This window comes from Hemicordylus capensis, chromosome 6, assembly GCF_027244095.1.
Source record: "Hemicordylus capensis ecotype Gifberg chromosome 6, rHemCap1.1.pri, whole genome shotgun sequence".
NCBI lineage: Eukaryota > Metazoa > Chordata > Lepidosauria > Squamata > Cordylidae > Hemicordylus > Hemicordylus capensis.
The window spans coordinates 135,932,692-135,959,117 of NC_069662.1; the positions used below are offsets into that span (position 1 = coordinate 135,932,692).

The 26,426-nt window shown below is 43.3% G+C and overlaps 1 protein-coding gene across 5 annotated transcripts in view; it reads right to left on the reverse strand.

The window, feature by feature from the left end:
* FAM171A1 (family with sequence similarity 171 member A1) overlaps positions 1-25,858 on the reverse strand; it is a 115,302-nt gene extending 89,444 nt beyond the window's left edge. For 3 of the 5 annotated variants that reach the window (XM_053262575.1, XM_053262573.1, XM_053262572.1), the window contains exon 1: positions 25,219-25,857. In XM_053262575.1, coding sequence (XP_053118550.1) covers positions 25,219-25,324 — 106 coding nt within the window. In that variant the 5' untranslated portion in view covers positions 25,325-25,857. Of the gene's footprint in view, positions 1-25,218 lie in introns of all 5 variants that reach the window. The other 2 variants (XM_053262574.1, XM_053262576.1) reach the window with 2 other exon arrangements.
* Positions 25,859-26,426: the final 568 nt, after the last annotated feature.

Below are 26,426 nucleotides of genomic sequence, written 5' to 3' on the forward strand. Positions count from 1 at the left end.
AAGTTGCGAACTCTTGTTCTATTGACTTTGTGCCACCTGTTGATATTCTGCTGCCCTCTTCAGTTCTTTTCTCCTTTAGGATTTCTAGATCCCTAAGGGGATCTAATTAGGGATCCTACCTAATTTTGATGTGAGCTCATGAAAATAACCTTTTTGAAATCCAGGGTATATGTCCAATTTTCTTTAGTTTTCTCTCCCCAATATCATTAATTCCAAGATGGCATGGTCCCTTTCCTCCAGAGTTTTCTCCTTTTTCACTTCATCACCCAGTTCTTCCCTGATGGTAAGGATTAAGTCCAGGATAGTTGAACCCCTTGTTCTTCTGAAAGATGAAGTTGTCGGCAAGGCAACTCATCTTAGCAGCATTAGGCTTCCAGCAGATGTCAAGATAGTTGGTCCCCAATTACTGCTACCGCCAGCCTCTTTGAAAGTTTGGTAATCTGATTTTACTCAGGTTTTTTCCTCTATAGTTAGGTGGTTTGCATGGCAAGAGTGGCAGAGTTGAATGGCTGTACCAGGGGCGTAACTACAATTAGGCAGGGGGAGGCTGTTGTCTCGGGGGCCCCCGCCTGGGGGGGGCCCTCAGAGGCTCTCCCCCACCCAGTGCCTACCCAATCTTCCTTGTGAAGTCATTTAAAAAAAAATTTCTCCTCCTTGTTCTGGTGCCACCACTATTTCCTTCTTGTTTTTCTCCATGAGTCCACCCTTTGCATTGTGGGGGCTCCTCCTCCTTCCCCAAATCCCCATCCATTGGCTGGCTGTGGTGGTCACGTGAAGAGAGTCACATGATTATCAGCTGGCTGCCTAGAGAACAGCACCGGCTGAGCAAGCAAGCGGACTCCTGCTGCTGCAAACAAACCGCTCGGAAGAGAACTCTCAGAGACAAACAGTCGGAGTCAGAATTTCTGAAGCACACTTCCCAGTGACTGTTGCCAGTTTTGTCTGTGCGTGTGTGAGTTAGTCTCTGGGCCCTTTGGGGACCATCTTCTCCTATATTTTAGCTATACAACCTCTTAAACTGTGTGGAAAGATTCGCGTGGAAACCGGTCGGAAACAGTGGCGATCTGTGTGGGGCTTCGCTATAACTGGGTTGTGTCCGAGCGCTTTTGGACAAGGTCTGGGGGGCGGGTGTCACCTGTATTCACCTCGTCTTTTTCTTGATTAAATCTGGGCCACTGAGCCATTCCTCGTAGATTGGAGCCACTCTGGCTTTCAAAGGGCACCGATCCAAATCAATCCAAATGATCAGCACCCTTTGGCTTCTGATAACCGATGCAGCAATTGGTTGGAAAGCCCCCTCCACAAACATCTAAAGAAGGCCGTAGAGACCAAAGGCTGCTTCAACCAGAAAGACAAATTGTGTGTGCGTGTGTGGTTGTGAGAGAGAGAGAGGTGCTGCATAGGGACTGAGAGTGCGCAGTCCCACTGATAATTGTTGATTACTGACTTCAGACAAGGAGTCTATACCAGGACACCAATCCTTGTAACACCCATCGTGACACCCCCTCCTCTCAATTCAAGAGGGAAGCCTTCCCTTTGCTCCTCCTCTCTGTAGCTGTGTAGGTGTCTTAAGGAAGCCCCAGTAGAAAAGGAGGTATAAGCTGCCTTGAGAAGCTTTTGTTCTCAAACAAAACAAAGTGGTGGGCTCCTTCTCTAAAGGTTTTCAAACAGAGGCTGGGCAGCCGTCTGTCAGGGAGGCTGTAGTGGTTTTTTGCACTGAGCAGGGGCTTTGGCTGGGAGAACTCCAGGGTCCTTTCTAAGTCTATAATTATATGAGTCTGTGAAATAATTTTCATAATAATCTAATACTGTCAATGGAATAAATGAGGAGAAATGCAGATAAGGAGTGGAATTCAGGTTTTCTATTATTATTTCTTATTTATTCCTTACATTTGTATACCGCCCCATACAAACAAGTCCCTGGGCAATTCACAATTTAAAAAGCATTAAAACATTTACACAATTAAAACAATTTAAAATAGAAATAAAAACTCTAAAACCCAAAGTTTTAGTTTAAAACGATAAACTAAAAGCCTGGCTAACCAGGTATGTGATGGCGGGGGGGCGGGGGGGCGGCGCTATTTAAGAATCTTGTCTCAGGGCCCACTCCAACCTAGTTACGCCCCTGGGCTGTACCCAATTTGCTAAGGACAGAATGCTTTCACTACTGCAGGTTGCATAGTGTCCAGATTTCTTTTTAAAGGACCCTGCTTTTAATATTATTATTATTATTTGCTGGTCAATGACCGAATAAACTTATAACTAACAACAACAACTTCTTCTTCTTCCTATTATTATTATTATTATTAGAAATTAAAACAGATATAAAAACCTTTAATCTATTTAAAACCACAAGTCTAGTTAAAAAGCTTGGGTGGGGGGGAAAAGTGCATTTAATAATATCTTAAAAGTTGTCAGAGTTGGAAAGGCTTATTTCAGTAGGGAGCGCATTCCAGAGTCTCGGGGAAGCAACAGAGAAGACCTGTCCCTGTTTAGCCACCAGTGGTGGCAACTGCAGACAAACTTCCCTAGATGATCTCAATGGGCAATGGGGTTCATGGTGAAGAACAAATCACTGAGGACAGTGCCCAAAATTAATAATTTTGATGTGGAAAATATTGGTAAATATCCATGATATATTTTGAAGAGTTTGTGGATTTATTTGTGCAAAATAAAGTCATACTTTGCCATTACATATAGATACCAAATTTTGCACAAACAATCCTGCCACTTATATTAGCTGAATGAACTACATTTTACCCTGGAATACACTGAGTAAAAGATTAAATTTTATTATTTAGTATTATTTTTTAGGGGAAAAATCTGATTACAATAATAATATCTTTACTGTTATTGTTCTCAACATATTTTATACTCAATGATCAGATCAATAATTCAAAAATGACATCATGCCCAAAAGAAGCAGAAGATCTTTTTCAGTTTCAGATTCAAATTTACTATGTATGGTAATTATTCAATAAAATTAATAATGTTTGAAGTTGAAATTCTACAAATGTAAAACTGTTCTTTTAGTCCTTTTTTTGCAAACAATTTAATTAAAAAATTGTATTACATGTATTTTATTTCTTGAACTTTTCTATAAGTGTTCTTAAATGACTTTGCCCAGTCAATAATGGGCTTCACCTCCTAGTTACTATATATTTCAGGTTCAGCCCATAGGTTATATCATATCACACCCATTTTTTACTGGTATGTGTCTACTTGGCCTGGTTAGAGCTCTTTACACAATTCCTTTGTGTAATAATGTTCACCTTTGACATCATTATTAGTCTGCTTTTAGAATGAGTTTGTTTCATTGGTGGAATTATTTATGGCCATACTCATTTAATGTCTTAAGTCATATTACTTTACAATATGATCAACTAAAGTATAAATGGCCATATTAGCCATATCCTAGAAGCCAGTTCAAACACGAAGAAAAAGAACATGGCAGACTGTTCCTGGACTGTATGAGCCAACTGGTGGGGGTACTGAATGCCTCTGAACATCCCACCCACGTAACAAGGAAAATCTCTGAACATGGAACACTCGTATCAGGATGGAGGGTTTAACTTTCCACTTACAAGAGTGAGGTGCATAATTGCAGCTCCTCATTCCATGGTCCTAGTGATGATTAAAAAGGCCCTCCTAGTCAGAGTTTATGTTAGCTTGCTTCACCTATAGCACATACGTAGCAAAATTCAATATGGACACCAACTAGTCTGGTCCAAACTGTAAAACAGTTATATCTCCAGTATTTATAATAGGAAATTTCACACCAGTGCTTCTAGTTAACAAAGATGGCATTAAAGTTAATTTCATGAAACCACACCACCACACAAAGAGAGTATTACAATAATGTAGGATGATTGTTATATATTTATGTTTTCCACCTATTAAGTATTAACCTTGTTTACTAGTTTTACATACAGAGAATCCATTGGTATTATGAATATGCATCCATGGGCTAAAACTGCTTCAGAGATGAATCTGATTGCACTTCCAAATATAGAGCAAAATCCATATGGAACTGTAATTGCAAAACCACTGGTATAAACACACCATGTCAACTTGAATGACACTCCGAGCCTGACAAAGTGAAAGCCTGCATGTTATTATCTCCAACATCTGGTTCATTGTTTAGCTTAAAAAACAACAACTTTAGGACAATTCATGATCAGCAGAGAGCATCAACAAACCACTGAGTAAAGTCCTCCAAATTAACATTTTTTAAAAATGCTAGAAGATTTACTGCCACCTGTTGCACTACAAACAAATAATTTTGAGGGCACTTTTTATATGGCTAAATTTGCTACAAAAAGCAACTGCGAACCAACCAGCTCACGTCTATTCACCATCCACACAAAAAGCATCCAGCCCATCTTCCTACTAGAGATGTGCACGAATCGATATTTGCGATTCAATTTGACCTGGAATTGAATTGTAAAAATTCAAATTGATTCGACAAACTGGCCAGCCATTGCTGGCAGGTTTGATGAAAAATGGGGTGGGAGAAGTGTTGCATAAAAACATAGGACGCTGCCCTATACCAAGTCAGACCATTGGTCCATCTAGCTCAGTACTGTCTACTCTGACTGGCAGTGGCTCTCCAAGGTTCAGACAGGGGTCTCTCCCAGCCCTACCTGGAGATGCCAGGAAGTGAACCTGGAACTTTCTGCATGCAGATATGAAGATGCTCTTCCAGTGAGCTATGGTCCCACCCCCAAGGGGAATATTTTACAGCACTCACATGTGGTCACCCATCCAAATACAAACCAAGGCAGAACCTGCTTCATAAAGAGGACAAATTATGTTTGCTACCAAAAGACAGGCTCTCCTTCCCAAGGCTAGCTCTAGTCTCTGCCTTCACTTCCATTGTTCTCTGTAATGGTTAGGAAAGTGTGGAATTTTTCCTCTTCCATTATTAACTCAGGTCTACAAAACCATAGAGTGCTTAAATACAGCTCTACCTGAATGCAGCATTTTAAGTTCTTAATATAAAATTAAAATTCAAGCAAACCCCAAGTTCAGCATTTTGCACAAACATGACAGCCCTTGGTTTGTGGCAGGCTTCTGCACTGCTCAACTGAGTCGAAGGCCATTGGCATAAACATTAAACAGATGGAGCAGATGTGACTTAGATGCATTCCAAGGCTGCAAAAGACTGTCATTATTAGATTAATTTTATAGCTGTCACCTGAGAAGATGCCCATCCTATTTGCAAGGACACAACCAGTGTTCCCTCTAACAGGGATTCCCAGATGTTGTTCACTACAACTCCCAGCATCCCCGGCCGCAATGCCTATGGCTAGGCATTATGGGAATTGTAGTCAACAACCTCTGGGAATTCCTGTTAGAGAGAACACTGCACACAACTCTGACAATGAACTTGAATTGGCCATTTCAAGAACACTGATAAAGTGGATTTCTACTCATAAAAACCTAGACTCAGGTGGGAACTTTGACACAACGTCATACAAACAGAAGCTTGTGTTTAGGAGACAAATCCAAGTGCCAGGGAGCCATGGCACCTAGAGATTTAACCGTGGGGCAATTCCAAAGTTGAACGAATCAGAAATGTTACCACTTTTTCTATTACAGCCATAAACAAAATTTTCATTTTCAAGTTATTTATATATACCCACTGCCAAGGGAACATCTTCTAATATAAGGCCATATTTTTTACAAAAACCTTAAAGAATGAGACGAACATTTATATACCGCTTTTTAACAAGAGTCCCCAAAGCGGTTTACATAGATATAAATAAAATGACTCCCTGTCCCCAAAGGGCTCGCTTTCTAAGAAAGAAATATAAGATAGATACCAGCAACAGCCACTGGAGGTACTGTGCTGGGGATGGATAGGGCCAGTTGCTCTCCCCCTGCTAAATAAAGAGAATCACCACTTTTAAAAAGGTGCCTCTTTGCTCAGTTATAATATCTATAAATATTATAGACAGTGCATGAAATATGCAATATTTGTTTGGACATAAAACCCATAGCTTCTAGACTAGGATATTCAGAGGCAGATGCCCTAACTCAGTACAAGGTAGCTTCCTAGGTTCCTGAGCTAATCTTGCAAAACACTAGCAATGCATTCCTAAGCTCACTTATGAGGGGGTATGCCCCATTGAGCTTACTTCCGAGTAAATATGCTGAACGCTGTGGGACTTACAGGATTGGGCTGTAATTGGAATTGCCCAAGACATTAAGACAAGGTTCTGGGTTACAAGCACAGCTCAATAGCAGCTGCTCTTTTGTTTCCACTCCCTGTGCAATAAGAGCTGTACTCCTGCATTGTCCCCAACACTTTAAAAAAGCATTCAGAGGGGAGGATGTCACCACAGGAACACTCTCCATGAGCAGAACTGCAGAGACAGCTGGGGAAAGCCAACTTCATTTTATAAAACAAGAGGAACAAGAAACTACAGAGCTGACAGAGACCAGACAGGCACACAGAGAACTTGGGAGTTTCACTAATACACAGAGTTGGCCAAAAACCTTCAAGAAATTAAGCATGCGTTAGAGAGCTTGGAAGGGAGATTTCTTTATCTACCCCGGCTGCAGAAGAAGTGCACTACTAATTAATACTATCTGGAGACAAGGAGTTAATGTTCTAATTAAAGTCGTTTATTTAGGAAATCTATCAGGGAGATAGAAAGGCCTATGTGCCTAGTTTTATTATTTTTACATTTATATCCCACATTTCCTCCAAGGAGCCCAGAGCGGTGTACATGGTTATGTTTATCCTCACACCAACCATGTGAGGTAGGTTAGGCTGGGAGAGAAGTGACTGGCCCAGAGTCACCCAGTTAGTTTCATGGCTTAATGGTGATCTGAACTCTGGTCTCCCCGATCCTGGTCCAACACTCTAACCACTACACCACACTGGCTCTTGCTTGCTACATACAGTTGCGTGCTATATACAAGAAGAGGAGAGGGAGAAGGAGGAAGTCTGCCTCTCAGGTGAGAGAATGAAACCTGAGACTATCAGTCTAACAAAGGGGGAGTAGAGAAAATGTAGTCAGAGAGGGGATTCCCTGGCTCACTATCTCTACCCCTAGTGGTCAATAGGGTTGCTGGTACTAAGAGTCGATGCCATCAGAAGCTGCGTCTCCAATACCCCTTCTCAAAGTCTCATGCACCAAATGACAATTCCCATCTTCTCTTGAAGAATCTGGAACTGGGCTCTCCGTAGCAGCTTGATCAGCCCATCTGCTAGCATGTCTTGAGTTGGGCAGTACTTCAGCTTAACACACACATTCTCTTGTGCCTCTTGAACATGGTGGTGCTTTCCATCCATGTGCTTTGTTTGAGACCTAGTCCTTTCCATCAGAAAGAGTGTTGGATGCACCCTTGGTTCTCCTCAAATATCTCGGGTGGCTTTGGCTCATCGATTCCAAAGTCTAACAGTAACTTATGTAGCCATGTGGCTTCTTGACATGTTTGGTCAGCTGATTTAAGAGAACATCTTCTTCATTATGAGCCCCACCGCCCATTGAGGTTGTCTGGAGAGGTCCGTCTCCAGTTGCCACCAGTTCGGCTGGTGACCACACAGGGACGGGCCTTCTCGGTTGCTGCCCTGAGATTGTGGAATGCACTCCCTACTGAAATACGATCCTCCCCATCTATGATATTTTTTTAAAAGCATTTGAAAATCCACCCCTTCACCCAAGCTTTTTCAGCTTTTTAATTTTGTAGGTTTTAATCTGTTTTTGACTTTTAAATTGTTTAAATTGTTTTAAGTTTTGTGTATGTTTTTAACTTGTTTTTTTGTTAACTGCCCAGAGATGAAGGTTTGGGGCAGTGTACAAATTTTATAAACAACAACAAGTACTCTGCTTCTGTGGATGAAAGCGCAACAATCCACTGCTTCCAGCTAGTCCAACTGATGGCTCCACCTCCATAGAAAAACAGGTGTCTGCTTGTGGACTTGTGATCAGTTCTGTCTTCAGCCCAATCTGTGTCCATGTAACCCCCTAGTCTGGGGTAACTGCTTGCTGGTATCATGAGTTTGAAGTGTGCTGTACCTTTCAGTTATCTTCCCAGCCTTTTGACTGCGGGCCAGTCATTCTTGATTAGTGCACTTACTCTTTTGCTCAGAATTCCCATTGCTGCAGCTATGTCTGGCCTTTTTACTGTTGCTATGAACAGAAGTTTCCCAATTGCTCTTAGTTATTTAAAATATTTATACCCCACTCCTCCAGTACACTGTCGTTAAGTGTTAAACAAGTTAAAAGAACAGGCTAAAAACTACATTTAACACTACTTTTTAAAAAAAAGTTTCAAGTTTAAAATTACTAATAAAAAGCTAAAAACGGAGGACTAGAGAAACAGTCTCTGTATAGACGGTCTGGCAAAGGCTCACTGTCCTGATTTGGTTTCAGGAGGTTTGTTTCCATTAGTGTACTGACCTCATTGGCTTCTGTCAGTTTCAGGTATTCTAGGAGATCCCTTATCTTCTGTTTCTGGTTGAGAAGGTACATTCCATCTTCTCTTGCTATTTGAATGCCAAGGTAACAGGAAATGCTTCCTTTCACTACTACTTCTTTGTTCATGTGCTCTACAATCTCATGACAGCCTTGCTTATTCTCATAGAAAATGATCACATCATCAACATAAATCAAGATGCAAGTCCATCTGTCATTGCTGAATCTCGAGTATAGGTTGGGGTCAGTTTTTCCTTGTGTGAACACGTCCTTAAGTAACATCAGGTTCAGCTTGTTCCATGCTCTAGCAGCTTGCTTTAAGTCATAGATGCTTTTCTGGGGTTTGCATATAAGCCTGGTTCTTCAAATCCTGGTGGCTGCTCCATGTAGACATCTTCCTCTATTTCTCCATGCAGAAATGCAGTTTTCACATCTAGGTGATCAACTTGCATCTTTCTTGCTGCTGATATGCTGATCTTATTGAAGTGATCTTCACGGCAGGTGCAAATGTCTCATCATAGTCTCTTCACCATATTTTTGAGAGTATCCCTTGGCTAAAAGTCTGGCTTTGTATTGCTCAATGTCTCCTTCTGTATTATATTTGGTTCTGAAGACCCATCTGCATACTACTGACTTCCTTCCGGTGGGTAGTTCCACAAGTGTCCAAGTTTTATTTTTGTGTAGATATTCTAACTCTTCTTCTGCAACCTTTCTTCATAACTTGGCTTTTTCCTTTTAGCATGTAAGTAAAAGTGTATCTGGAGTAGTCACCAATGAGAGTCAAAAAATATCTGTTTCCTCCTGAAGACTGAACTTGTATTGGTCCACCGATATAACTATGAATCAACTCTAGCTGTGACTGTTTTCTAGTAAAAGATTTTAGTGACTCCTTTGCTTTTCAAACAGCACACACATGGTGAATCATTGCTTTTGAAGGGTTGAACTCTCAAGGCTCTTGCTAAATCCTTCTCAAGTTGGGAAATTAACTTCCCTTTGTCCAAATCTTCTGTGCCACAAATTTTCACATTGTTTATGCGAACATCCTTTTGCAAAATTGGCTGTCTCATTAATGCAACCATAAAGAGCCTCCTCAGTTATCAAGGTTATGCTCCTTCCCTCTGGCAGCTTGTATTTGATTTTTGCTTCCCCTCTGCAATGATCTTTCTGCCAACTACCAGGCTTATTGCAGTTTTATAATTCAAGTCACTAAACAGTCCTTGTCTTTAATCAGATTTCCAGCTGCACCACTATCAACAAGATTCCCTTAGTCACTTTTGCAATTATTTTCAACATAACTTTCAGAAAGTTCAAGAAATTCACATTTTTCTTCCATACACCTTTTCTGTTTCTTAGTTTGAATCACCGTTAGACCTGTTTTTCTTGTTTGGAGAGATTCTGGGTGATGAGTCATCTCTCTTGGAATTTCTTTCTGCAGCTCTGCTGTGGCCAGGGCCTTTGTTCTGAGGACAATTCACTTGCAAATGGCCTGGCTTCCTACACAGCCAACATAACTTGTTCTTTTGTTTGGTTTGACATGCTGTAACCTGACTTTTTTGGTCAAAGACTTCACTAGAGGCAGCATCTGATCTCATATCTAAATCCTGAAGTCTAGAAATCACAAATTCTAAAACAATCTCCTCTGTTGATTCCAAAACAAAACATGACACTTGAAGTCTCTCAGGCAGACTATTCAAAATAAATCCAACAATTGCTTCATCTGAGAGTCTTGCATTTTCTTGTGCACATCTTGCAATGTCTAGAATTTGATTAACATGCCGAGTTAAATTCTATAATTCTATGAATTTCATATTACATAATCTGACAATCAGATCAATGCTAATATTAGTTGTCTTTCTAGCATAAAGTCTCCCAAGTTTCCTTAGCTATCCTGACCTTTCTCAAATGCACAATGATTGGGTCACTCACATGCAAGTGGATGAATCCAAAGACATTTAAGTACATAAGAACAGCCCTGATGGATCACACCCAAGGGCCATCTAGTCCAGCATCCTGTTTCACACAGTGGTCCACCAGATGCCGCTGGAAGCCACAGGCAGGAGTTGAGGGCATGCCCTCTCTCCTGCTGTCACTCCCCTGCAACTGGTGCTCAGAGGCATCCTGCCCCTGTGGCGGGAGGTGGTCTTCAGCCCTCCAACTAGTAGCCTTCGATAGATCTCTCCTCCATAAAGTTATACAAACCCCTCTTAAAGCCATCCAGGTTGTTGGCTGTCACCACATCTCATGGCAGAGAATTCCACAAGTTGATGATGCATTGTGTGAAAAAGTACTTCCGTTTGTTGGTCCTAGATTTCCTGGCAATGAATTTCATGGGATGACCCCTGGTTCTAGTGTTGTGTGAGAGCAGAATTTCTCTCTATCCACTTTCTCCACACCATGCATGATTTTATAGACCTCTATCATTTCTCCCTGCAGTCGTCTTTTTTCTAAACTAAAAAGCCCCAGGTGTTGTAGTCTTGCCTCATAAGAAAGGTGCTCTAAGCCCCTGATCATCTTGGTTGCCTTCTTCTGCACCTTTTCCAGTTCTACAATGTCCTTTTTAGATGTGGTGACCAGAATTGTACGCAGTACTCCAGGTGTGGCCGCACCATAGTTTTGTATAAGGGCATGATAATATTAGCAGTTTTATTTTCAATCCCCTTCCTAATGATCCCCAGCATGGAATTGGCCTTTTTCACAGCTGCCGCACATTGAGTCAACACTTTCAATGAGCTGTCCACCACGACCCCAAGATCCCTCTCCTGGTCAGTCATCGATAGCTCAGATCCCAACAGCGTATACTTGAAGTTGGGGGGTTTCATCCCAAAATATATAACTTTACACTTGCCAACACTGAACTGCATTTGCCATTTTATCACCCACTCCCTCAGTTTGGAGAGATCCTTTTGGAGCTCCTCACAATCCGTTTTGGATTTCACTACCCAAAAGAGTTGGGTACCATCTGCAAATTTGGCCACCTTGCTGCTTACCCCTACTTCTAGATTATTAATAAATTAAAAAGCACATTTATGAATAAATTAAAAAGCACCAGTACAGATCCCTGTGGGACCACACTTCTTATTTCCCTCCATTGTGAAAATTGTCTATTTATACCTACTCTCTGTTTCCTGTCTTTTAACCAGTTTGCAATCCACACATGTACTTGTCCCCTTATCCCATGACTGCTAGGTTTCCTCAGGAGTATTTGATGAGGAACTTTGTCCAAAGCTATTTGGAAGTACAGGTATACTATGTCAACTGGATCACCTTGATCCACACATTTGTTGACACTCTCAAAGAACTCCAAAAGATTTGTGAGGCAAGATTCACCTTTGGGGAAGCCATGCTGGTTCACTCCCAGCAGGGCCTATTCTTCTATGTGCTTTACAATTTTATCCTTGAGGATGCTTTCCATCAATTTGCCTGGAACGGACGTTAACCTAACCAGCCTGTAATTTCCCGGATCGCCCCTGGATCCCTTTTTGAAAATTGGTGGTTTTTTTGCTACTTTCCAGTCCTACATTTGCTACTTTCCAGTCCTCTAGTACAGAGCTCGATTGCAGGAATAAGTTATTTATTTTAGCAAGGAAGTTGGCAATTTCACATTTGAGTTCTTTGAGGACTCTTGGATGGATGCCATCTGGTCCTGGCGATTTGTTAGTTTCCAGTTTTTGCAGATAGTTTAGAACATCATCTCTTGTCACTTCTAACTCAGTTCTTTAGCCTCCATCCCCGAAAAGCCTGGTTCAGGAACAGGTATATGCTCAGTATCCTCTGCTGTGAAGACAGACGCAAAGAACTCATTTAGCTTCTCTGCAACCTCCATATGCTCCTTAATAATTTCTGTTTTTAGCATCCCACACTGCTTGTTCTCCAGCTGCTTCAGGTCTGTCCTCTTCCTGGGCGCTTTCCAGTCCCTAAGCCATGAGAAAGGACTCCATCCTGAATGACCACATTTCATAATTAAATCCACCCAGTCTCGGGGTTGCTTCCTGCCCTATGCTGCAGTCTCCATGGTGAAAAAACTCCCTGCCTTTTTCTCTCTGCAACTCTTTCCCAACCAAGTTGTCTTCCACTTACGTACTCTGCCTTTTTCCGGCTTTCCCTGGGCACTGTTTGCCTTTGGGTGCTTTCTCTTGGGTTCACTTGGCCCATAACCCGGTTAGAGAGCTTGGAGGGGAGATTTCTTTATCTACCCCAGCTGCAGCGGAAGTGCACAGGTGAGGAGAGCACTGCTAATTAATATTGTCTGGAGACATGGAGTTAAAGTTCTAAAGTAGTTTATTTAGGAAATCCATCAGATAAGGCCTACATGCCTTCCTGCTAGCTACATACAGAAAGAGGGGAGGAAGTCTCTCTCTCTCTTCAGGTGAGTGAATGAAACCTGAGACTATCAGTCTAACAAAAGGGGATGTAGAGTAGAAAGAGTGTAGTCAGAGTAGTCAATAGGGTTGCTGGTGCCAAGAATTGATGCCATCAGGAGCTGCATCTCCAAAAGGATAAGCCTGAACACAGCAATTATATTTCCCAGAGGGGGAAAATATGCAGAAAGGAGAGAGCTAAGGACAGAGCCTGAAGGCACTACACAGGAAAAAGGATAAAGACAACATCCAGATTATAAAAATTACAGACAGCACTGTGAAGTAGATTGATATGCAGGAGACACCAGCTAAATCCTAGCTAAATTCTGTTCAGGATCTGAAAATGACTGACAGTATCTCAAGCGAGATACAATGAATGTGAAATTGCAGCAACAAAATGGGTCAGCCCTGAAAAACCAAAGGGCACGCTCAAGGGTCTTGCATGTCACTGAGAACAGGGAATGCAATAAGAGACAACCCTCTGCCAGGCCATGCTGATAGGAGAAAATCAGGACAAGTGAAATATGAAGGATTTGGAACACAATATAATGAGACTGTAGTCTCCCTATCCTTAGGCACAGCAAAGCAAGCCCACCCCAAACAGCAGATCTCGAATAGCACATTATTTATTATTTGTTTGATTTGTACCGATTCATTTAAAGTTATTATGCTTCCACTTGACAACAAAAGCAGGGAGAGGGGTTCCCATTGGACTTTTGTCTCCTTGGCCAGCAATGTCTTGGGCTGCCTTCGGATTCAGGAGGTTATTGCTACTGGCCCAACAGCTGTCTCTTTCACCAGCATCTGTTTGCCACTGGCCCTGCTCCTGCTCCTTTAAAAGCAGCCTGACAAACAGAAAACAAACCAGTGCATGGTTCCCTGGCCTGAAGATAAGCAAGAGAAAAAGCATTTGCTGAATCAGTATATGCCAGGTTGAAAGCATTAGACAACCTTGCGTCCTCAGACGTTGTTGCACTACAACTCCCATCATCCACAACCACAACAGTCTTTGACTCAAGCCCTTAATCCTCATTCCCAGATGCAACCCAGGACGTATAACTGCATTTGTCTGCATTCATCCTCCCGCCCTACCAGAGTAGATTGCTTTAAACAACCAAGAAAAAAGGGCCTGTTTATAGTACCATGTTCATCTTATTATTGATATACTTCCTAAATATAAGTGTGTAGATTGGTTGGTTGATCACTGAGATCACAAGTATTCAAAAGCAGAGTACTGACTGTGAGCCAATTGCAAAGATCAGGTAGTTACTAGATGTAAAATAGGAATAAAAGGTCTCCCAAGTGGATCAATGGATGACACATGTAGTGATTTACCAGTCCTTGGCCCAAAGATGTGTCCCCCCATCCCCGCCCAATTCTCTCTTTATGAAGAAAAGCAAAACTTTCTAATTACAGTTATAAGAGATTATATGTTTGAATTAAGTTCAAATTTCACTTTAAACCACACTACTTTTAAAACAGAAATTTATTATAGCCTGAGGGGGTGGGGGTGGAGTTCATGTTGCGTGGTGTAGTGGTTAGAGTGCTGGACTAAGGACCGGGGAGATCCGAGTTCAAATCCCCATTCAGCCATGAGACTTGCTGGGTGACTCTGGGCTAGTCACTTCTCTCTCAGCCTAACCTACCTCACAGGGCTGTTGTGAGGAGAAACTTGGTATGTAGTATACCGCTCTGGGCTCCTTGGAGGAAGAGCAGGATAAAAATGTAATAATAATGATGATGATGATGATCCACCCTGCTTTCTACCCACTACTTTCCCCCTCTATTTCCCCACTGTCCATTTTAGTTTGTAAGCTCCTTGGGGCTGGAGCCTTTCTGGTTTTGCTTATGGAACTATGTAAAGTGCCCAGTAAACTGAAGGTCCTGTATAAAGAATAATAATTTCCATGTAAAACACTCTGCAAGCTGAAGGAATGAGATTCATATATAATATGATGATAGCAGTGCTCTCTTCCAAGCTTCGTTCCTATGGCTAGTTTTGAAATTTGCATTATGAAAATGACAATTTGCTGGTTGAGGCTGCAATTCCGCACTAGTTGCTCATGCGTAGGTCCCACTGCTGTGAGTGGACCTTACCTATGCATAACCAGCAGCAGAATTGCACCCTTACTGTTTAAACACTGTAAAACAAAATCTCTTTCTTTCATCCATTAATCCTAACCTAGGTGGGGGGGAAACCCTCAAAGCTCAGAGCTTTCTGAAGTGTCCTTTAATGCTTTAGCAAATCCTCTTCCCTCTCAGCAACTACATTTTTTATGTTTTCTAATAGCTTAATATTCTGAAGTCTGTTCCAATTAGGGCTTAAACTAATAGCTTGGAGCGGTAAGCAAGCTTGGAATTCAGACCATGAGAAACTCCTGCTTGAAGTCACACTCAGTCTAAGGTAAGTGTATCTAGAGTCCCCTTTTTATCCTTGAGCCTAACAATAGTATTTACACAGTGCCAAGTCAACAACAATGCAGGCCACCAAGACAGAGTCTGCATTTGATTAGAGTGACAGCTGGGGGGGGGGGGGAAACCTCTCTCTCCCTCTCTCTCTCTCCCTCTCTCTCTCATTATTGTAACTGCAAGTCAAAGCTGGCTTTGATGCTAATATCCTATGCCAGGGTAGCAGGAAGGAACTGATGTTATGGCTTAATGTATTGTTTTTGCTGTTCAATGCAGGCCTTGACAAAAAACATGGTTGCATGTTTCCAGTCCCAAAATTTAGCAGCCAGACAATGGGCACTTGAGAAAACTACCTGACTTCGTGATGGACATTCTGTGGGGAGGGTAAATGAGCTTCTCTTTATCCCCTTTACATTTAGAACAGAATCAGGGCTGCCTGGGACAAATAAAGACTTATTAAATAACTTGATCTCTGAAAAGTCTAGTTTAGGCACCACAGTTAAATTTCTAGGTGCCATGGCTCCCGGTGCCTGGGATATGTCAAACCACACCACCACCCAAAAGGTTTGCCGCTGCCCCACAATTTTAACATTATGAGTGCAAAGGGGGGAAAGCCAAGGCTTCTCAGGGCTTGAAATATCTCAAGGGTTTTATTCCTTTGACAATGATGAATTTGATTCTGGCACCTGAAATATTTCCTTTTGGGGGCTTCTAAATTTCACACTGGCTCCTAAAAATATTCTGGGCTTCTAAATTTCACACTGACTCTTAGCGGGTTCTAAGAGCTGGGGAGGGGGGGATTGTCAGCTAAACAACACTGGCTTGGATCTATTAAATCCATGGAAGGGATTCTGAAGTCACCTGCATTTGGACTATAAGCAATTAACACGACAACTTCAAATATCATGCCTCTATTTTTTCTACTGCAGGCATTTGCAACCTGTGGTACTACAGATGTTGCTAAACTACAACTCTCATCAGCCCCAACTGGCTGGGAATAATGGGAGTTGTAGTTCAGCAACATCTGGAATACCACAGGTTGGGAATTCCTGCCCTACTGCAGTAGCGAAAACTCTGAATGAAGCCAGTACTCACGCAGCTTTGCAACTGATGCCATCTACTACTATTACTACAGATAGTAATACGGATAGTGATGCTTTTGTAGATATATCACTTACCCACAAAAGTTCTCAAAGTGGTTTACAAGGGATGGATGGATGGATAAATAAATAAGATGGTTCTCTATCCCCAAAGGGCTCACAATCTCAAAGAAACACAAAGTCAAAATCAGTGACAGCCACTGGTGGGATGCAATGCTGGGGGTGAACTGGGCCAGTTGCTCTCCCCCTGCTAAATATAAGAAAATCACTTTAAAAAGTGCCTCTTTGCTGAGTTAGCAAGAGTTGTCATCACCACCACCAGCACCACCATCATCATATGATGGACTCTTTATCTGACTCTTTACAGACTCAGGACCCAAGAGATGGTTTAGATTTGCCTGATCTGGATGGGGTTACACTCCCGCTGAAAGATCAGGTACATAGCTGAGTGCTTTGTCCTGGATCCAAAACTCTCTCTGGTTTCTCAGGCAGTGGCCAGGAGTGCTTTTTATCAGCTTCAACTGATATGCCAGCTACGCCCTTTTCTGGGGACTATGTTGGTAACCTCCAGGATTGACTACTGTAATACACTCTATGTGGGGTTGCCTTTGTACGTAGTCCAGAAACTACAATTGTTACAGAATGCGGCAGCCAGACTGGTCTCTGGGCCAACCCGAAGGGACCATATAACACCGATTTTACAAGAACTGCACTGGCTGCCAATATGTTTCCGAGTGAAATACAAAGTGCTTCACTATAAAGCCATCAACGGCTTGGGTCCAGGGTACTTAAGAGAGCACCTCCTTGGTCATGAACCCTGTCGCCTATTGAGATCATCTGGAGAGGTCCGGTTACAGTTGCCACCAGCTTGTTTGGTGACAACTTGAAACTGAGCCTTCTCTGTGGCTGTCCTAGGGCTTTGGAATATTCTCCCTGCTGAAATGAGAACATCTCCTTCTCTGTTTGCTTTTATTTATTTATTTTATTTTATTTATTCTTTGCATTTATATCCCGCTCTTCCTCCAAGGAGCCCAGAGTAGTGTACTACATACTTGAGTTTCTCCTCACAACAACCCTGTGAAGTAGGTTAGACTGAGAGAGAAGTGACTGGCCCAGAGTCACCCAGCTAGTTTCATGGGTGAATGGGGATTTGAACTCGGGTTTCCCCGGTCCTAGTCCAACACTCTAACCACTACACCACGCTGGCTCAAGACTCACCTGTTTTCGCAGGCTTTTAACAGAAATCAATTTTTATATTGTTTAATTACTTTCATCTCATGAGACTGTTTTAACTTTTCATTCTGTGAAATTGTTTTAACAGTTTTTACTCTGTTTTACATTTATTGGGTTTTAAATTGAGTGCACCGCCTAGAGATGCACATATCAGGAGGTATATAAATATTTATTTATTTATTCGATTTCTATACCACCCTTCCAAAAATAGCTCAGGGCAGTTTACACAGAGAAATAATAAATAAATAAGATGGATCTGATATGATAGATAAATAAAATAATCAATATGGCACAAGATTTTGAGACTAAGACATGTTTTTGGCCAGGTCAGCCTGCCACCTGTTTGAAACATTTGGCAAAGCAGGAGTCGACAGCTGTCCAGCAAGCCTCCAGTGTGCACCAACCCATTCTCACATGTGCGCAGCCTAAAAGGAGTGCAGTTCCTCTTCAAAACTGCATCTTGCTGCCAGTGTCAGCCTCATGACCTGTAGCTTTACTAGGAACTGCTGCCTGATCACTTAAATCAATGCAAGAAGCGAAGATTCATGCAAGGTTTTTCTGTTTACCATTCAATTCTCGAGTTGTGGCTTCAGAAACATAGCATAAGAAACCCAAAAAACATTTTAAAAAACAACCAGTTGCACAGTATTCACCCAGTGACCCCCATGTTGCTTAAGGCAGGGGCTCCCTGCCTTAAGGAGAGGAGAGCTGGTCTTGTGGTAGCAAGCATGACTTGTCCCCACAGCTAAGCAGGGTCTGCCCTGGTTGCATCTGAATGGGAGACTAGAAGTGTGAGCACTGCAAGATATTCCCCTCAGGGGATGAAGCCGTTCTGGGAAGAGCAGAAGGTTTCAAGTTCCCTCCCTGGCTTCTCCAAGATAGGGCTGAGAGAGATTCCTGCCTGCAACCTTGGAGAAGCCGCTGCCAGTCTGTGAAGACAATACTGAGCTAGATAGACCAATGGTCTGACTCAGTATATGGCAGCTTCCTATGTTCCCAACTGGTACTCCAGAACTGCTAAACTACAACTTCCATCAGCCCCAGCTACAATTTATTGTGGCTGGGAATGATGGAAGTTGTAGTTCAGTGGTACTCCAGGTGTTGATGAACTATGACTCCCACCAACCCCAGCTACAAGCTGTAGTTCGGCAACATCTGGACTACCACTGATTGGGAACCCCTAGCTTAAGGCACAGATTATGGAGATTCCAAACTAGGGAGCTGTATCTTGTACCATGTAGCCAAAGCCGGACAAAGCAACACTGGAGATTTAAAGGCAGAGAATGAGCCATCTCCCTTGCACCCTGGTATAATAGGCTAGTAGACAGTGTGCTTGAATTTGCCAATTGCAGCTTCAGGAGTCCCTGGGAGCATCTTTTCAAACCACAGAGAATTGCATGCATGAAGGTGGAGCTGGCTACAGCAATGGCAGCCATAGAACCAGTTAATTTATGTTGGGTTGACACATTCAATATTACAGCTGCTGATTTGATTCTTCATTAAACCAAGGCTGCAATCCTATGCTTACTGACTTGGGAGTAAGTCCCACTGAGCTCAGTGGGACTGACTCCTGAGTTAACATGCACAGGACTGCAATGTAAGAGACTTAAAAGCAGGATTTCTCCTTACTGAAGATTGGGAACCTACACAGGTCCCAACCTTGGGTCTGCAGATGTTGTTGGACGACAACTCCTATCAACCCTCGAAGGCCACTGTGGCTGGGAATGATGGGAGTTGAAATGCAGCAACCACTGGGGACTCACAGTTGGGAGCGCCTGCTTTAACATGAGGAAGGAAACAACACCAACAAAAGAGAATTGTGGCACTTCAAAGACTAACGGTTTTATTGTGGCATCAGTCTTTGTGGAGCAGAGCCCACTTGACCAGATGCATGAGGGGTGATCCTCAGCGGCTAAGAATGCAAACAGTAAGGCCAAAGGGGCATAAAAATACAAGACAGAGTCTGTGATATTTCTCTTCAGAGCTCAAATGCATACAAATCAGGCTCAGTAAGCATTCAGAACAATAGTAATTAGTAATAGCACCACCTTCTTAGCTCTGCATATTTAACACCTGTGAAGGGAGAGACAACTTTGGTCCCAATAAAGTCCGAAATGACTACTTCTCACACTTACTGAGACATTCTAGTCTAACAGTTTTAGCCTGGAGTCTCCCTTTGGAAAGAGTCTCTTGCTAACATTCACAGTAGCTTCACAGAGGTGAAGAGTCTTACACATGTGTAGATGCAGCCTTTTATCATAACAAGCAGCTCACTGGGAAGAAGAAACATCCATTGTTAACACTGACAATTTGTAATGCAAAAAGCTTAGAGCCTCCCTCTCACCTTCTGATCTCAATCATTGCTACTGTTAAAAGCTTACACAGGATGTCCACAGAAGATAAATTTCAGGATTTTACAAAAGGTCTTACAGAGCTGAACCTTTTAAAAGTGGCTCTAATGCCATTTTGTTGGCTACAAAACCATCTTATCCAATATCAATGAACACAACTACAAATCTAAAGTTAAACAGGAGAAAGTGACTCAGGCTGCAATCCACACAGCTGGGTGAAAGTCCTACTGAACATAGTGAGACTTACTTCTGAGTAAACATGCCGAGCATTGCTCTGTCTGTCCCTGCAGCCACAATATAAAGTCATGTAAACATTAACCACTTACTTGTCCACAAACAACAAACATCTAGTAAGCACATTAACAATGACAACCACTTCTCACATTGTTGGAAACAATGAAATAGAAATAACCACCTCCAGCCTAAGAGGCAAGATGCCTCTAAATACCAGTTGCAGGGAAGCAACAGCCCCAGCCTGTGGGCTTCTCAGAGGCATCTGATGGGCCACTGTGTGAAACAGGATGCTGGACTAGATGGGCCCTGGGCTGGCCCAGCAGGGCTGTTCTTATGTTCTTTTTCATACAAATGTTCATAATATTTGAGCCCAGTTTCATGTCACAGGTAGTGTGTTGCACTTAGATTGGAAAACTTGGGTTCAACTCAACCACTCAACCTATTAAAGGCATCCTTTGGCAAGTTTAATCTTTCTTACACAGTTGTTGCATGGACCAAATAGGATAACCACATATACACCACTCTAGAGTCCTTCGAGAAAGGACAGCATACGCATGAGACAAATAAAACCTTGTTCAACAAATTACTCAACTTTTAGTCACAGAGGCTCTGGAAAGGTAAGCAACATTGAAAAATACCGACAAAAATGAGAAAATATTTACAACTCAGTCATATTTAAATGATACAAATAAGATGATCCTTCATCAGCAGCAGCAACTACACGCCAGCCCAGGCAGAAGGGTTTTATAGTGGACAACTGGAAGGTGTTCAGGCTTCGGCAAACATGTAGAACAAAATGCAAAAGGCTACCGTGGCTAGGGATGATGGGAATTGAAGTCCAACATCTGGGGAGTCGGGACCAAAGGTTGGGAACCCCTGCTCTAGAGAAAGCATGGGGGTGTGTATGTGTTTGTGCTGTACTAGTCTGCTGTTGCAGCAAAAACAATAATGAGTCTTGTGGCACCTTAAAACTAATCCATGCATGGTAGCCTATATTCTACGTGACACTCTACACCACACCACTCGAGGCATGAATAGTTATCTTCAGTTAAAACTGTTGTCTTCAGTCTGTGATGAGACTCATGGATTTCAACTCCCTCCAGCTAAATATGGGATCTTCAAGGGAGTTGAGGGGGGTGGGGCAAGCCACCATTCAACTCTACTCAGCCAACTGAGTTGCAGGGAAATAATCTATCAAAACGTTGTTGACTTCCACACTTTTCTCAGTAGGTTGTGTTGCCCTTTTTGTGCTTATAGTTCAGTTTCTGGTTCTATTCTAGACTTGTGGAATAGAACACAAAATGTAATTATTAGCACACATGCGCACACGCGCACACACAATAACAGGCAACAAAACCTCATTCAAGTGCACTCAGCCAAATGTGTTGCTGGAAATAGAGCATTTTTAATCTTTTGCTCCCTTTTCGGCAGCGTTGATAGATTGGTATCACTATCCAAAACTACTTCCATACCTTATTCGATATGTCCAAACAGAAAGCTTATCAGAGCAAAAGAGAAAGCAGATCTCTGCCCTTGCCAGATTACCATATGCTCTTACGCCACATCTAGAAAAGGAAATCTTCCCAATTGTTCCAGTGTTTGCCCTCACTTGCTGAAATTCAACTAAACAGGGGTACCAACTAGTTTAACAGATAAAGGGAGTCCCTTTGCTATGGATAGGAATCATGCGGAACTGAATTATAACATTAAATAGATAGCACATAGAAGCCAAAGCTATTACCTGCATTTGGCCAAACCTGTTTTTGACACCAAATCATTCTCTCTGTGGAGTTTGCTGGGTTTATAAATCCACTGATATAAGGAGGGAGAACCAAGCAAATAATCCAGTGGGCTTGGTATCTTAATAAACCTGCAGTAGTAAACCCTGGATTTTCAAATACTGATGACAGAACTTGACCACTCTATTCACCATAAATCAATGTTCTCTGCTCACTCAAGGGTGACATCGCTGCAAGCAGAAAAGAGGTCAACTTTCAAAGAGACATAAAGTGAGTCCTCAGTACAGTAGCTAAAGAATTATAGCTGACTCTCCATCTTTAAACCTCTTCCTACGGAATCAAGTCATTCTGTAGCGGCTGTAGTCAGTGCCCTAGATATTCTGACAAGTCCAGCCTTTCTTAGCAATAAAAAAGAACCCTGATACAGCACAGACACTGTAAAATTAACACAGGAATGATCTAGCTAATGTATTAGGAATCCTATAGGAACCTAGCTAATACATAAATCATTCTGTGGAATGGAATGTTCAAGGTTATCATTAGCTTAATAACCTACAACTGGATCTTAAACACATTTATTTGGAAATATGTCCAAATACAGTATTTACTCCCAAGAACGAAAAACAAGATCACAGCTTTACTTTGATACTCAGTTGTGCTATAGAACAGATGTGGCTTTTAACTGCAAAATATATGAATTCAATATCAATTAACAAAAATCTTGTTAAACAAGATTTTTCAAAAAGGTTGACCAGCACTTTCTCTTTAACCATAGAAATATAATATCTCAGGTCATGGTTTGTGAGTATCCAATAACAACATAGATTTTATACTATGACAATATACATCTCTTATAATTTTGAAAATAATTTAACGATCTCTTCGCCACTATTCAATGTAGTTACATACATGCCTCACTGAAATCAATGGGGCCTAAGCATGTCTAATGCTGGATTGTCACCACTGGCTGACATCCTGACTAAATTTACTAGAGGAAGTCCTATTGAAATGTAGTAGTCCTTTAGGTAACTCCTAATTAGCACTGCTGAGTAATTTAGTCCAGATGCCAGCCACTTTGGGAAACAAGGAGAAGAATAGCTACTGACAACAAGAGGCAGCTCCAAATTAACTATCCACATCTTAAAAATCTGACCACTATCCCAACAAACTGTTTCAACCCACTGATCAGTTGTTTCAACCATCACACACATTCTCAGGTTGGTTTGCAGATTTCAAAAATACCCAACAAAACCAGCAGTTGAATGTTCAAGAAGTTAAGTACTGTTATAGTCTTTACTTTTAAAGCAAAACTGATAGTGGGGAAAAACACAACCCAAGTCTAGAGTTTACACTTAGAGGGATTAGAGGTGCGTATTAAGAGTCTAAAGAGAATGGTTTATTCAAATGCAACAACTCAGTTGTAGTAAGAGAACAATTGCCATTCATCTTTTATTGGAGTACAAAACACTGTCACTTAAAGGTCACTGGCCTTTATGTGCCTCCCCCAAACCATGGGAGGTGGGATAATTATCATGGTGTAGCTGGATGGATATTAGCCCGTCTAAATTAAAGCTTTTGCAATAATGAATGCACTTCTGCAAACATACCCTTGATGATTTTAGTACCAATGATATAAATTTCGGCAGCAGAAAATTATTTACCACCAAAAAGTCTAGCCTGCTGCATGTTAATTAAAATATAAGCTTCAGCAGGTCAGATGCTTTTTGAGAGGGCCTCTTTAAGAGAGATCTAGAAATAGGCCTGTGTGAAAAGGATAATATGACTGCATCAATAAAGATGAGGACTACAACATGGAATTTCACTAAATGATGATGGAGTATGTCTCCCACCTCCGGTATTACCATGGGAGCGTCACATGTGCAGTGCACAGGTGTATGTAGCCGATGAAAGAGCATCATATGGGGGAAGGTTCTAGTTAATATGGCAGAGCTTAATATTACTTGGCAAAAACTGATTTTAATTAAATAGAAATGATCCCCAATATTAATTTTGCTTGCTTCACTTTAGCATCACATATGTACACTTTTAAGGTTTGGGTACAGATAAATGGCCTTTAACATACAGCACAACACACACATGACATTGTGTTGCTGTGGGCGAGGAAAAAAGATCAAGATAGCAAGACAGGAGTCACATTCAGTCGTAATTTCTCCCGATTCCAAAATAGATGAGCAGGAAACATTACTGACTGGTGGCCCATTGCTTTTATATTTGTATGGCATGCATTAAGAAGAGGGGTGCTTGAGAGGTCCCCTAAGCTGAACAAAAGGCATGATGGAAGACTGCAGGGTGGGCAGCTGGGAAGGCTGGTTTTTTCCCCCTAACAGAGAAGAACCAGGAAGAAACTTTCTGGGGGCTGCCTCAGTGGGTGTTGCTGCCATGCAGGTGCCCAGTGGAAAAGCAATCGCACCGGCATCAAGGAAAGGGGACAGACCATGGAATCGGGAAGGGCAGAAAAGGGCCCAGTGGCAGGCACAATGCCAAAGCACCTGGTAGAGCACGCAACAAGGAACTGGGCTGGCGGGGAGGGGGGCAGTGCCATGAAGGGGATCCCTCAGGAGGGAGTACAATGTAGTGTGGGGGGGGCGCAGTTTGCAAAGGGATGGGGGAGGCAAAGGTTTGCCAGATGGCCCTCCTCTCCCCCCTTCCTCCATTATTTTATATTGTCAGACATTACAGATTTTAAGGAAATGGCCCCTTCTTCCAGGCAGGCAGAACGTCATGGATATCCTCCCATTACAAGCTCCACAGAACAGAAAGGGCAGACCGCTTGCCTTCTTAATTTTGATTCATCAGCATTAACCCCAGGATGAAGGCGGGCGGACCTGACCCTTCAAAGAGGAAACAGGCACCGACGGAGCGGGGTGGGGGAGTGGAGAAAAGCGGCGCCGGCGCCCATCACCGTGGCATCGCGGCACCGCTGACCCGCGGCGCGGGGAGGGAGGGGACTCCAAAAGGGGCGAAAATAGAAGGAAAGCGGATGGGAAGGCGGACGGGGAGGACGAGCCAGCCCCAAAGGGGGTCTCTTGCTCGCACAAAGCCGAGCGCAGGCAAGCAGGCTCCGGCAACAAAAGCCTCCAGGCAGGCTTCCCACCCAGCCGGGCTCCCCAACACCGCGGCCGCCCGCCACCGAGTGCCTGCAGCTTCCGTCGGTGGCCAGGGCGGGCGCCGCCCCCTCTCCGGGAGAGCCCCCTTGCTGCAGCCCCCGCCGTCCGCAGCCCCGGGAGCCCCTCTGCCCAAGGGCGGCTGCTGCAGTGGGCAATCGCCGCAACAGCAGCGGCACAAAAGCGCGCCCGGCGGCTGCGTGCGCCCCCCGCCCCGTGCTCGTCCTCCTCAGCACCGACCTTGAGCCGCGTCGGGCGCCGCTGCGAGGGTTTTGGTCACCGCCTTCCACACGTTGCAGCCCAGCAGGCAGAGCAGAAGCGCCGCCGCTGCCGCCGACCTGCTCATTTTCCCCCGCCGTGGCAACAGCGGCCGGTGCCGCCGGGAAACGAGGAGGAGGAGGAGGAGGAAGGGAGGGAATTGCCGGAGCCGCTGCCCAAGAGGAGGCGGAGGAGGAGGAGGAGGAAGAGCCGCATCAGGGGCTGGCCCGCACCGCGCCTCCCTCCACGCTGCCTGCCGTTGCCCTCTCCGCCGGCGGCTGCTGCTGCTGCATCGCTGCCCCTGCGCTGCTTCCCGGCAGCATCCAGTGCGCCGCCTTCCTCCCACCACCGCGGCTGGGTGGGCTGCAAGGGGGAGCGCGCGGCGGGTGGGTCTCCCTAAAGAGGCATCCAGACTCCTCCACCATCATCACCAGCTCCTTAACCCTTTCCTTCCTCCTTCCCGCGACTCGCTCCCTATTCCAGAGCAGGCGAGAGTCCAGGGGTCGCAGCTCCACCTGCTGGCTGGCCCAGGCCTGCTAGCCACAGTCCTGATTCTGAGCCAGGGCCCTTGCTCCACGCCTTTTGTGAGACCACCAAAAAAAGCTGCCTCTCCCAGACGATTGATTCCCGCCTTCTCGGCAACGTTTAGGACTACTTACCACGTGGTTATGCAGCCCGAAGTGGCGGAATCAAACTGCTGTTGTAAGAATGCTGTTGCTGAATGCACACCATGTTTTTTTTAAACTCACCTCAACTAGAAATCTAGCATACCAGCAAGAAAGGTATGCTAATTTTCTACCTACCTTCAGAAAGAATTATTTGTTTTTAAGTAGGGGAGTGTTCAAACACATGGTACCCAACACATAGTAGGAATTGGTACAGTCCATTATATTTCCTAAATTCCCCCTTACTCTGCTGCATGTGTAGACTGGGCCTCAGATTGCTGCTGTCATAAAGGAGAGTTTACATTACATTTTTTTTTGCAAAGAAATGCCACCAAAAACAGCTGGCATGGATTGCCCACCAACATAACCTTTGGAACTAGTTATCACATGAAGTTCTACTAGCATGGCTCCTGCAGACAATCAAACGACTCCGGGGTGATCTCTCATAGCTTAGTTGGATGCATCATCCCGCCAAGTGGCAAGAAGAATTATTCCATCTATTAAATTGTGGGAGAGGGGTGGGAA